This window comes from Monopterus albus, unplaced genomic scaffold (assembly GCF_001952655.1).
Source record: "Monopterus albus unplaced genomic scaffold, M_albus_1.0 scaffold65.1, whole genome shotgun sequence".
Lineage (NCBI taxonomy): Eukaryota > Metazoa > Chordata > Actinopteri > Synbranchiformes > Synbranchidae > Monopterus > Monopterus albus.
The window spans coordinates 2,193,198-2,207,047 of NW_018127945.1; the positions used below are offsets into that span (position 1 = coordinate 2,193,198).

Genomic DNA, 13,850 nt, shown 5'->3' on the forward strand with positions numbered 1-13,850 from the left:
TTGTCTGACTGCATTGTGCCAAGTGTAAAGTTTGGTGGAGGGGGGATTATAATGTGGGGTCGTTTCTCAGGAGCTGGGCTTGGCCCCTTAGTTCCAGTGAAAGGAACTCTTAATGCCTCAGCATACCAAGACATTTTGGACAATTTCATGCTTCCAACTTTGTGGGAACAGTTTGGGGATGGCCCCTTCCTGTTCCAACATGACTGTGCACCAGTGCACAAAGCAAGGTCCATAAAGACATGGATGAGTGAGTTTGGTGTGGAAGAACTTGACTGGCCTGCACAGAGTCCTGACCTCAACCCAATAGAAAACCTTTGGGATGAATTAGAGCGAAGACTGCGATCCAGGCCTTCTCGTCCAACATCAGTGTCTGACCTCACAAATGTGCTTCTGGAAGAATGGTCAACAATTCCCATTAACACACTCCTAAATGTTGTGGATAGCCTTCCCAGAAGAGCTGAAGCCGTTATAGCTGCAAAGCGTGGGCCAACACCATGTTAAACCCTATGGATTAAGAATCGGTTGTTACTCAAGTTCATTTGCATGTGAAGGCAGGCAAGCGAATACTTTTGGCAATATAGTGTAACTTGATTTGGCAGATTTTACAGCCTTCTGATAGTCAGCGAGACAATCCCAGAAATGGCGGAAAAAAACATGAAGTTTATCCTTCTTCCATTTGCGTTCCAGTTGCCGACATCTTTGTCTAAGTGCCCGAGTAGAGTCGTTTAGCCAGGGCACTGCATGCATCTTGGCTGGTCTGCGTCAAAGAAGAGCGATGAGATCCAATATGTCCTGGCAAGTAGTTGTTAATGAACTCAATAGTTCCTCAGGATTCGTGTAAGAGGAGACATCATGCATCAAATACAGACCAGAGTTTTATTTAAATGAATAGAAAACTCTCCTGCTGTAGAGGAACAACAAGGGAGCTCTATCACACAGATATACAAGTTAAACCAGGACAGCTGACAGACATTAACTGTGGGTAGAAGCAATTCATTGATGGTTATAATCTCTGTATGGAGACTGCTGAAAATACTATTAATGGTCCATGAGAGATTATAAGGTCCAGTGTGTCCAAGCTCGTGTGTAGGGCCATGCATCGACTGAGTGAAGTTAAGAATCAGTAGTATTTAAAAAGTCTTTGGCCAAAGGGTCATCAGGACAACAAATGTGAATCTTAAAATCACCAAGTATTAAAAGCTTATCAATCTTTGGCAGGATAAAACCCAAGAAGTCAGAAAACTCCTGAATAAAACCCTTGTTGAATTTAGGCAGACGATAAACCTCTACACACAGCAGTGGATAAGAGAGCTCTACCAGAAACAGATGTAGCTCAAAAGTGGAGCAGGAGTCCACTGTGAGCTGCCGACATTTAAAACAGTTTTTAAAAACTGACGCCAGGCCACCACCCCTGCCTGATGTGCGAGGGGAGCTAAAGAAGGAGCAATCTGGTGGGAGATGTTCAGAAAATGCATAATGCTCACCTTCCTTTAGACAGGTCTCGGTCAGCAACATAAAATCCAATTCCCGCGATATGAAAAAGTCATTTAAAATAAAAGTCTTGTTAGCCAGAGACCTGGCGTTAATCAAACCCATCCAGATCAATTAAGCAGAGTTCGGCGCCATCTCTTCTCGGGCATTGCGGAAACCGGCAACATGGAAGAGGCGCCGAGATGTCAGGACCAATGGGCCAAAGGTAAGCATAAGTGAAGCCAGTGGGAGCCGAAAGTCAAAGGGCCTTGAGCCTGATGGCCACTCCTCTCCACTTCCCTCATCTTTTAGGCCGCTTTCTTCATGGGCAAATGAAGTAAGGACGGTGAAGGTATGTATGTCGGTACCCCCGCCAGAGGCAGTGGAGGAGACTTTGCATGATCCCAGCCAAAAATACTGGGGCACTTTTCCATGGACAGTCGAAGGTTAAGAAGGGCTGTGCGATCGTAGACTAGTACAGCCAATACATTCCAAGTAACAGTCACCAAAAACAGGGGTAACAGTAACACACACGGGAGGAGATCGACGGCAAGCCAGAGACAAGGGGTGGCTGTGGCTTATGAGGTAGAGCAAGTTGTCTTCTGACCAGCAAGTTGGTGGTTCGACTCCCGGTCTCCCTGCGTGCCTAAGTGTCCCTGAGCAAGACACTGAACCCCGAATTGCTCCCAGTGGCTTGACTAGCGCTGTTGTGTGGCAGCCTTGTTGTCATCGGTGTGTGCATGTGAATGGTGTATGGTCTCCTGTAAAGCGCTTTGGCCAGTGCAACACTGTGAAAAATGCGCTATATAAATACAGTCTATTTACAATGGTGCCATCTTGCACTTCTGATTTCGGAAAGACTTCAACTATAATTACTATCAAAGCTATTTCATGGAAAGTTAGTAAACCCACAAGATAAAACATCACAGTGTGTATTTTGGTAGGACTTTAATATGTTTTGCTACCATTTCAAACTTACTAGGAACTATCGTGTATAAGGTTGTTGCTCTAAAGGACTTCAGATATTAGAAGGTTCCCATTTAATGCCATTATGGTCAACTGTATCATTCCTTCTCGATACTACTCGATACTCACATAACCACTAAAAAGATAGAAGCTTTGCACACAGTATGTACCAAAGGGCAAGAGGTGCTGCAAGAGGAACAAGAGGAACATACAGTATAATCTGACCTCAAATAACCTTTATAAAATTATATACTATTCTTAAACAGGTGGTGACACCAGACAGATTCCTGGTGTTCCCCAGAGGTAAAATACAACCCCTGGAACAGCATTTTAGAAAAGATCTGAAATGTCAGAACGAACTAACCTCTGTTCTTTGACTTTAACATTTCTAACAGTGAAAATAAGAGATTTTAGTTCACTGTGGTGGATCCAAACTGGCTGTCTCATGTCTAACAAAACAGATGAAATCCATCCCTTTGACACAATTACTATGCAAAAATGCAAGAACAGCTTTTGCAGTTTGCACAAAGATTTCTTTTAAAGCAAGAGGAAACAATAACATTTGCCAACATTATAAAATTACTTTCCGTTATTTGGACGAGCACCCTGTTGCACCTTCAGCTCTACACTAATGGAGTTTTGCAGGAAATTAGCTCAAAGCGACCAGTGTTAACTTAGGTTGCTCCCACTCTGTCAGTGTCTCTCCTCAATCACAGCTTGTCTGTCATTGCCAAAAAGCAAAGCGGGGTTAGTGAAAGTAGGTCGTGAGTGAGCCCTGATATTAGATGCGTATTTGTATACGTGTCTGTGAACATGTAATTAAGTAATAACCTAAAACAAATGTGCACATTTGTAGTTGTCTTTGTATTTGATTTGATTTGATTTGATTTATTCTTTCAAGCATGTAAAAACAGTTGATATGACAACACACATAATCCAATATCAATTTACTTATACCTAGTACATGCTTGAATGGAGTAGGAAGAAGTCAGACTTATCCAGTCCTACCCCATGACATCATCTTACCATCATTGGTTTGCAAGCAGTAAATGATTCACTTCTACCCACACAAGTATTATACTAAAAAAGATTATACAGTGTTAACATTCTTACATAATTACATTCTTTCTACACCACACAAGTAATATACTAAAGAATTATTACAAAGTGTACACACCCACAATTGTCTATGTAAATAATCATTAAGCCTGTTCTTGCATATATCTTGATTAACACATACCTTTATATTTATGTTTAAACTCATCAATTCTATTACTATTTTTTATGTCTACACTTAAATTATTCCATAGTTTTACCCCACTTATGGAAATACAAAATCTTTTTTTGGTTGTACGTATAGCATGAACTTTTAAATTTAACTGACCCCTTAGATTGTATCCCCCTTCCCTTTCATTAAATAGTTTTTGAATTCCACCAGGTAATAAATTGTTCCTGGCTTTATACATAAACACAGCAGTCTTATATCCCACTAAATCAAAAAAGTCCACTCTACTGGACTCAACTGTTCTACTCTGTCTACTCCACTTCAGTCTACCAGTTCACTTGACTGTGCTTCAGACCACTTCAAGGATAAGCTCACTTTATTTTAATCTGCATTTCCCGTATCACCTTCTCTGTGGTACACATTCAGGGAACAAGAAGTTGTTACCGGGGCAAGGGTTTAGCCTCTGAAAGAGTTCAGAATAAATGTAATGTCAGTCAAATGGTTTGTCGTGCTTCTCTGAGTCAAAGATTAGGCTTGGGCTGCAGGCTGAGGCTACCTACCCAGGCCTAATCTTTGCTTTCCTTCTGACTCAGAGAAGCATGACATTACATTTATTCTGAACTCTCTCAGAAGTATGCATTGGTGTTTCTTTTAACTTAAAAGCACACTGTTGTCTTTCTTGTCATTTTTTCTTTTGTGCATATAGAGATATATATGTATATGTATGTATACTTCTGTGGGGGGTAATCTGCTGACAGAGATATTGCCTCTAAAGCCAGGTTCACTGCTCTAACATGCTAATGAAATGGGCAGGCCACCACAGCGGGATCAGAGACAGAGATCAGCAGTGGAGAACACTGTGCTATTAAGGGACACACACACACACACAAATGAATGCATGTGCAGATGGACAAGTAAGTGCACACAGAAGAGTACACAAACAAGTACACTCGGAGATGCAGTCAGTCCGGAACACACAGATAAAACCACAGAGTTCGGGACAAATAAACTGGCACACAAACACACTGAGTCAGTCAGAGTTAATTTAATAATCAGTAATCTGTCTACCAGGGCTACAAACCATCTGTAGTGAAATCCTAGCAACCAACAATATTTTCATAACTAATGTGTGAGCAGGTTTGAAATATATGTTTCTCCATGGACATGTTCTACACTGTTCCTCCCTTTGTGTGGAATTTGACACGTGAATCAAAAAGAGAGGAGAATGAATGATCTTTGTGTATGTATGTGTATGAGTACATGTGTGTCTACAGATCTAGAGTTTACTGAATTGGGTGGCCACAGCATTCCACAAATGTCAGTCACCAGACAGATCTTGACTAATCAATAAGCAGGTCAGATGGCTCCAGACAAGCCTGGAAACTCCACCACATGATTGGTCAAAGTGTATTAGTCAGTGGTCTGATGGCTACTATGCTTCCTCCTTTGTCATCAGATGTTTCTGAACTGTTCGCAGATGTCATTGTGTGTATTTGCTGAGAGCCTGGAGGGGCATCGAGGGCCAAGGGTGGATGAAAGACAACTACAACAGAAAAATAATATTCACCGTGGAGAGGTAGGTATTAGGGCAGCTCTTTTTTTCTCCTCTCTCTCTGCCCTCTAGCAGGCAGGTGAGGGCTCGAGTGTGGCTGCAGCAGCTGAGACTCATCAGCTCATCTGACAGAATCTACTTAACCTTCAAGCTAGAGCTTCCCCATTGCCAGTCTGTTGCAGAAAGACTCCAAGACACTCATGGCTCTTCTCCTCTGTACAAGAGTTTCTGAACGACTTCTTCGAGTCTGCCATCCGAGCTAACTGTTGTTCCTGATCTGCCTGCTGACTCCTGTTCACCTGTGAGTACCTAAAACATCAGTGACGCCAGTGAGGCCTCTGTCCAGCACAATCTGCTGTTGTTTCAACCTGCCAGCGACACTGTTTTTCCCCCGTACCTGTTCGATACACGAAGTGACACCAATTGTGACTCCTGGTCAGCATAATTGCTGCTTGCTTCCTGATCTACCAGGGACACAGTTACTCTCAAGCACCTGTTCACTCACCTGTGAGTACAAAGTCACTGGCAATGCTTGTAGACTCCTGTCCAGCATAACCTGCTGTTTATCCCTGAACTGCCAGCAATCCTGTTAAACTCTAACTCCAGTCCATTCTCCTGTGAGTTTCTGACCTACTAATGACACCAGCCTGCCTCCTGCTATATTACCTGCTGTCTGTCCCCGAGTTGCTAGCGACTCTGTCCTTTTCCTGCTGCCCGTACGCTCCTCTCAACATAGCCGCCACCTCAGTCTGCTACCACCACTCCTCTGCACCAATACTACATGGTCAACATCACCTGCCTTCATCAGCTTGCACGTGAGTAGCCCTGAATCACCAGCTAGAATGGCACTACTTGCACCCTTCATTACCTTCGCTAAGCCCCTGTCAGAGTCCTCTGACCAAACAGATTTCTACCCGGTCTGTCTCCTCTCACCTGTACGTTCAGATCCTCTGGCAAAACCTCCTCCTGCTTTGCCTGTTCCACCGGCTTTCTCACCTGGACCTCCAGCTGCACCAGCCCATCTCCAGTTCGCGCCACTGACCTGTATCCTCCTGTCCCCTGGACCTCACCAGCTTCACGCCTTCCAGTCCTTGGTGCACCTGGATCCTCTGCAGGTGCACTTGTCCTTTGTGTTTCTGGTCATCTGTTCCCCCGGTGTTGCCTCCGGGCTCTCCATAGCTCCAGCCTGTCTTCTGGCCAGCCAAGCCCCGACCATCACAGGGTGTGCCTGCCAGCCAGTCTAGCCTCGTACCTGATAGTCCAACCCCTGTTAAACTATTACCAAATAAAGCTCTGTTTGAACCTTGTCCGAGCCAGCCTTTTGAGTCCTAACTGCCCATGTCTCTGATCAGACCCACCGATCATAATAGTAGAAGGCAATGAAGAAAAAATGATATTCCTTTTCTGTGCTTCATTTTCCCAATCAATTCAATTTTGACAGCAATATATAACACTCCTGTGACAGTCTGCATTTATCATTTTGTGGGCAAAGTGCATAGCAATGAACAATACACAATGTGTAAGCAGACAAAGGTTTGGATGAGTGTTGTCAGACTGCCATGATTCTTCTTGGATTTTTTTTGTGGCTGTATGTATGGATTCCCCATTGTCATGTCACATGTTCTTATTGTACTGTACAATTGTTGCTATTTCTGTCTGTTTATATATGTTTTAATAGATGGCTTTGCTCGAGAGAGAGAGAGAGAGAGAGAGAGAGAGAGAGAGAGAGAGAGAGAGAGAGAGAGAGAGAGATCTCCATCTTCCAGTCCGCAGCTTGTGCTAGACCACGAACCCGCCATAACGTAACAGGAGACGCGTCACTGCTCTATATAATGTACCACTCCACATGATGTTGCTCAACTTCGTTATACTCTATGACCAACCACTATCTGTAGTGGAAAACGTTGGGTTTTGCAGCCTGTTGGAGTGCTTAGAGCCCAGGTATAATCTGCTATCCAGGAAAAAAAATTTCAGAGACTGCTCTATCTGAACTATAGGATAATCACCTTTATTGGCCAAGTATGTTACACACAAGGAATTTGTTTCCGGTACAGAACCGAGGCAGCCACCTGCGGTGCCAACTCAACCAATGGCTGTACCCACCAGGGGCACCGGGGGGGTCAGTGTCTTGCCCAAGGACACTTCAACACGTGGACTGCAGGCACCAAGACTTGAACCTTCAACCTTCCGGTTGGGAGGTGACCGCTCTACCCACTGCACTACTGTCACCTCCCTGGACTGACTGTCATCACAGTTAACGGCACAGTTAGAAATTGTTAAAGCCCCTTTGTTGCCACTTTACTGGACCCTCGATACAAAGGCAAGTGAGACAGATTTTTTTCATTAATAAATTAATGCTGTAATGTTGGCTACATTTTAAATGGTAAATGTGAAATACCTCACAACCAAAGCCACATGCTTATTTCTAGCCCAAAAATGAAAATTTGTAAATGTGCAATAATTTAGAGAAGTGTGTCCTTGGCTACTGACCACCTAGTAGCTGCGCTTATCCATCATAATCATGTTTAATACTTTGTTTAATAGTGTTGATTGTTTTTATTACAATGCAAAAGCTCTTGTATTGGAATTTGTATCGGAATTGGAAAGGAACTGAAAAAATGTGGATTGGCCCATCACTGACACAAACTGCATTCAGTTGCTACAGGAACACCATGCGCCCTCATCTCTTCCTGCTTTCAGTCTCAAATATCATAAATGCTGGCACTACTCACTACTTTCTCTTAACCACACCATCCATTTCCTATATTTTCTTCATTCCTTTCATCTACCTTTATATGCTGCCTCTACAAACTACTCTACACACATGCATCCACCAAACCATTATCAATCCACACCATCTCTCTCACTACTCCAGCTCAAAAATATCTACAGCCTGAGTGAAAACAATGACTAAGTGCTAATAATCAACCCTTTTACAGTGTTGATAGGAAACCTCATTTTTCTGTAAAATAAAGTTTAAAGTAAACCAACCACTTTCACAGTATTGTCAGTGATTGAATGCTATCTGAACCAGTGGGTTCAAAGGGTTGAAACTGTGGGCCAATAAGCAATTAAAAAAGTTCAGTGTTGCTTAACTGTACTGTGCAAAGTGTCCCGCCACTGTGTGTAACCAAAACTGAACAAAAGAAGAGAGCATTACAGGATTTCTGTCTTCTTCCTTGCCAAAGTGCTGGTCCGAACTGACTGTTGAGTGGCTGAAACGCTGGCTCTGGCCCAGCAAGCTAATGTGGATGCTGGTGTGATGAAATACTTGCCATACACTCTGCTGACTAATTTTGGGTATCACTTTATATCACTTCATCTCACTGATTGCTCTAACCACAAACTCCATCCCATTGTTTTTACATCGATATACTGTATCCAACAAATGTCATTTTGTCCATCCCTGTACTGTTTAAGTTACTGTGATATTAGTGTAGTAAACAGAGCCAATGCTCATTACATCATCCATGTGTTACTCACCAGGCAGTCTGTTCATGTTGACACCCTGGGCAGACAGGCCGATGCCCATGTACCTGCACACAGAAGAGGAGAAATCCAAAATTCAGTACATCATTACATAGCATGCACACACACATTTAACACATCTGTAATTACACAAAGAGCATCAGCTCCTTTTGATTCCTACACTAATTCAACCAAATAAAAATAAAATAAAATCCAGATAAAGCTCTGGATCCACTATTAATGAGTGTTAGACAGTGGTAACTTTGAACACATTGTATTTTTTCTCCTTTCATATAATAACATTTAGGACTGGTTATTGCAGAGTGCATCCAAGGAAGAGTCTACACATCAAGCAGCAGGAGTTGAAGCACAGCGGTCAGCAGCAACACAATAAGGCCTGTGACACATCAAGGCGATGACTGGCTGTCAGCCAGCATCTGTCACCTTCGTCTTCGCAGTGTGTCCCACACCACTGGCATGAGTCAAATCCTGTGGGTGGCTTTTTGACTGATTCAGCATGTTGAATCGGCAACAGACCTCAATGGTGAGAGCGACCACTCTGATTAGCTGTTTAGCTTAGCAATTCAATGTATGAGAAGAGAACAGTTCAGGAAAGACCCTTGAACCTGTCACTGTAGTATCCACTATTTCACCCATTTAGGGCAGTTTCTCCTTGTTTCACCTCTGAAATTGTCTTTCTTCTTCTACAACCACAAGACCAAGGACAGAGATCACCAATGTCATTTGCAACTTCTCATCAGACATAGTATTCTCAATTGGAAACAGAGCAGCTGTTGGGAACGAGAGCTGCTTTGTTTACAGCTTATATGTCCGCAGTCTAGCTCTTCTTCTTTCCCTTTCTGGATGGCAAGCACAGGTACCACCACCTGCTGGTAAGGGGAGTTATTTTTGTGACCTAGGTATAGAACATACAGTATGTGCTAGTTGGCCATTGGCTGTTTGTGGCCCATTCAAAGGTGATGTGCGGCAACGCAACAGTCATCGCTAGTCCTTCCATGCTGGCTTGTGTGCATCTCTGCCCTAAGTCTGTCACACCAGTATAAGTGGTTGGCCTGCATCCTCTTCAAGTAAGCAGACTTAATGAAGCAACTGCTTAGTTGAACAAGTCATCATTATTGTCAGGGGAACACATCTGGCATAGTTTCAGTTTGCTTTGGCACATGCTGAGGCTGAGACATTTTGAGAATATTGTCAAACAGTTTGAGTGGAGCGAGAACAATAACACATGAAATAGAGTAATAGGAAATAAGTAATTTTACTTCAAACATTTACCTGCTAGTGTAGTGGGTAGTCCTCTGACATTGACTTACCAAATAGAAAATCAACCCATATTTGGCACCTGGTAAGTGTTAACTTTGGACGCTGACCGTGAGGATGATAAATGATAACATATGGGATGTTAGGTCACCATGTTAATATTTGGTATGTTAGTATACAATTTTCATTTTAAGTAACATTTAGCATATTTACAAACTCACGTTGGCATGCTAGTGTGTTATATTAAAATTAAATTCAAAACAGTGGAGAAACATGAGTTCAAGGATTTGTTTTAGAAGAACCCTCTGATAAACTAGTATCATTCATTTTCTGAAACTGAACAACTGAAATTGTTATATCAATTTTGATTTTCTGTACCAGTTTTCATAGCAATCCTTCCAGTTGTTAAGGCCAACCAAAAGACCCACACTGATGTCCTGAAACCGGTGTTTAGTTTTAAAACTGAGAAAAATCAACAATAAAATTATTGCTAGTTGATAGTGACTTACTATTTGTTGATTATCTCTAACATTTCCATGTAGGCACAACAATAGCTGAAAAATAATATGCCAGATTATTTTTTTCTTTAATATTTAACAATAAGAACATCCTTTTGGCCAGTAAAATGTCAGATTGGACAAGTTAATTTGTAATTCCAGTTGTATTACACCAACTTGTGGCTGAACTGTTAATCTGTACATTTGGCTTATAACAGTCCTAAAAATCAATATGTGAAGAGATAAAAACTCGATTGACAGGGACTTTGTTCTCATGAGACTGGCTCCTTTGATACCGTCCTCAGAAAGCTGCCAGTGCAGTACAGTGATCTGTGGAACTGAACATGAAGCTGAGACTTCACAGAGCAAAGACAAAGAAAAACTAATAGCAGTTAATAAAGTTTTAATTTTGATTGGGCACAGTGACACTGTTATGAACGAAACACTGACCGACTGATCTGAGACTAGAAAAGGTTACTGTAGTGCCACAGGACACACGCACTGAAGCTTCACCAGAGTTCTGTTTGCTTACCCATCTCGACCTTTGCTGACAATCTTCACTTCAAAGTAGTAGATTCCACAGGCAGCAGGGATTGGGTGTGTGGCTCGCACTGATGCTGCATCCTTGTGGTTCTTACCATGGCCTGCAAGAGGAGAAATACAAGGTGTATATGAAAAATGTGCAAATTTAATGCCACCTGTGATTCGCAGTGTCAACAAAGCATATTTCACACAGCCGCAAAACACACTGCAAAAGTCTGTGGTGGCTCGGAGTTCCACTGGAAAGAGCAAGGCCAACATTTCACTGACATTAGCCTTCCTCTTTCATTATTATTTAACCAGTAAATGGAGCTTTAAAATACCACTGGGCCTGTGTCTGATTGCTGATACTCTACTGTTCCAAAGCTGGTAAAGCAGAGAGACAATTTCACCCAAAACTGTCTGGTTAATATATGTGTATTCGGTTTAGTACATGGGCATTTTATTTATTTTTTAAATTTCCAAATATTTAAATTCTATTAATTTAAGCTATGAACATATGAACACATACTGGTGTCCAATTTGGCTTTCCACAGATTCCTTTATGGTAGTATACCAAGAAAAAAAGTTCTGGTTTGGCAAAACTAATCCAGTGGTGAATCTAAGGCTTACAAATCACAGCCTGCCATCTGACCAGAGCCTGACTGCTTTCTCTACATGCCAAAGCATATCATAACACTGCTGGGGGATCACTTGTCAATGTGTGACAGAGTTATATCGGGGCTGTGACTTTTGTACTTTCATTTTTTTTTTTTTTTAATCTAACATTCCCCCAAGGCTGTGTGTGTTCCACTATGTCATGCTTCATTTTCTAGGACCTTTACCAATTCACACATCAGACAGTCACATCTAACTCTATGACTTGATGTACCGAACAATGAAATGTAACGATCAGTCAGGCACAGATGAACCTCAGACAGGACTGATTTTCTTCCAACAATCCATGCTTTTGTTAAGGTTACTTTTCTATAATGAGATTATGAATGACGTTGATTTTTGTATGTGTGTAAAGATAACAGTGTTTCCTGTGTGGTGGCAGAAATGAAAACAACAGGGTCAAAGGGCTCGTGTATTGTGTCTGAACCAATTAGATTTAAGCACAACAGTCATTGCTGTCTGTCATTCTATATTCAGATGGCTGCTTATGCAATCCCTCAGGCCATGAGAGCGAGACAGAGAGAGGAAGGGAAAAACACTACCATGTTCAGCAGTTTGTTGTATAACTGCAATTTAGGATCTACAGTAAGCATATGCATCGCCTTCGGTTCCATGTACTCAAACCACTGTTGTGATACATAACAAGTCATCGTGAGCTCTGTTTGTATATGTTTGTATGTATGAAATGTAGATAGACTGTAACCTTAAACAAAGCAGCTGGATGTCAACAAGCACTTTAAGGCTGTTGCTGTTTGTGTGTGTGTACTGGGAACACATAGAACACACAGACCAATGATTAAATATGTTAGTTGGCTGAAAAGGAGCTTAGTGTCTTGGTCTATAATTAACTATGACATAATGAACTTTATAAATTTTACGTAACATTTATGCTCACGGTGATCATCCAATAATTCCCTGAAATTTTTACTCAATATAACTATAATAGTATTTTCAGAACACAATTAATTCATAAATGTGCATCAATGTCATAAAGGTAAACTGACCTTGTAAGGAAAATAAAATCACTAGAGCAACTGAAGCAATACAAACTAGAATAGTAACCATGATTTATGGTAACATCCATTCCTGCCCATTCTCAAATACACTGTGGTATCAAGGCATGTTATTACATGTTAATTCATGTGACAGGCATGCCTACTCACGTGTGTGTTTCTCCTTTTTGGCAGCAACATTTATGCCATCTATTTTTAGCTGCTTGTCATGAAAGAGTCCTCAGTAAAGCAACAGGTTCCTTTACAACTGCATAGATGAGTCAGTGAAATGTCTCCTTTTAACAACACTGCCCCACCATCCTACTGTCTACATTGTAAATGACAAATTACAAAACATATCAAATGTTTATAAGTACAAAATTCAGCTGATTGGGAGAAACTATCTGACACATACACCTGACATGGAATATTTATATAAAAATGTCACTATGCCATTTAAAAGAAAGCCGTCCTCTGATAAACAGCGCTATCAATACAACATCACACATTTTAGCTGGTCTGTGACAAACCTCTCTACCAAAGGTCAAGGATCAAAGTTTCTTCTTACCTTGCAGCTAAGACACCAACAGACCCACCCCAGGTCCTACCCTTCACCACAAGCAAGAGAAAGTGCAAAATCTATCATCAACAGCAGCTGAAGAGTGAATAGTGCTGTGTCATTAATGAAACAGAGAGAAAGAGAGATCCTTGAGGAATTAGAGAACACAACTATGGTGGCCACAAGCATTGTATGCAAGGTGCAGAAAATCACTACAATGGTGTCAAGTAGAGATACTGGACACTGGGCACACTAGGCCATGTTCACACTGCAGGCTGAAGTGGCTCAAATCCGATCTTTTTGCCCAAATGTGACCCATATCCCATTTCCTTATGACAGTGTGAACAGCTCAAATCCGGCCCAGGCCACTTCCATATGTGGTCCTAAATCGGATACATATCCGATGTTTTGCAATGCAACTTCAGTCTGAACGGCCATGTCGCATTTCATGCGATTTTTATGTCACTGAAATGCGACAGACGGCACAATTCTGCGCTGGAGGAGGCAAGGCCATAAGCAATATTTGTGTTATTTTGATTGCTCATTAACTGGTACATCGCTACGCACATGCTATCACGAGCCGCATCCATTTTTATTTTCGCAAACACCAGTGGTCCCCAACCCCCGGGCCGCGGACCGGTACCGG

General features: G+C 41.9%; 1 protein-coding gene across 8 annotated transcripts in view; it reads right to left on the reverse strand.

The window, feature by feature from the left end:
- ranbp10 (RAN binding protein 10) overlaps nucleotides 1-13,850 on the reverse strand; it is a 42,986-nt gene that overhangs the window by 22,006 nt on the left and 7,130 nt on the right. For all 8 annotated transcript variants that reach the window (XM_020604267.1, XM_020604268.1, XM_020604269.1 and 5 more), the window contains exons 2-3: nucleotides 10,989-11,100; nucleotides 8,697-8,749 (exon numbers count right to left, since the gene is read on the reverse strand). In XM_020604267.1, coding sequence (XP_020459923.1) covers nucleotides 8,697-8,749; nucleotides 10,989-11,100 — 165 coding nt within the window. The remainder of the gene's footprint in view (nucleotides 1-8,696; nucleotides 8,750-10,988; nucleotides 11,101-13,850) is intronic.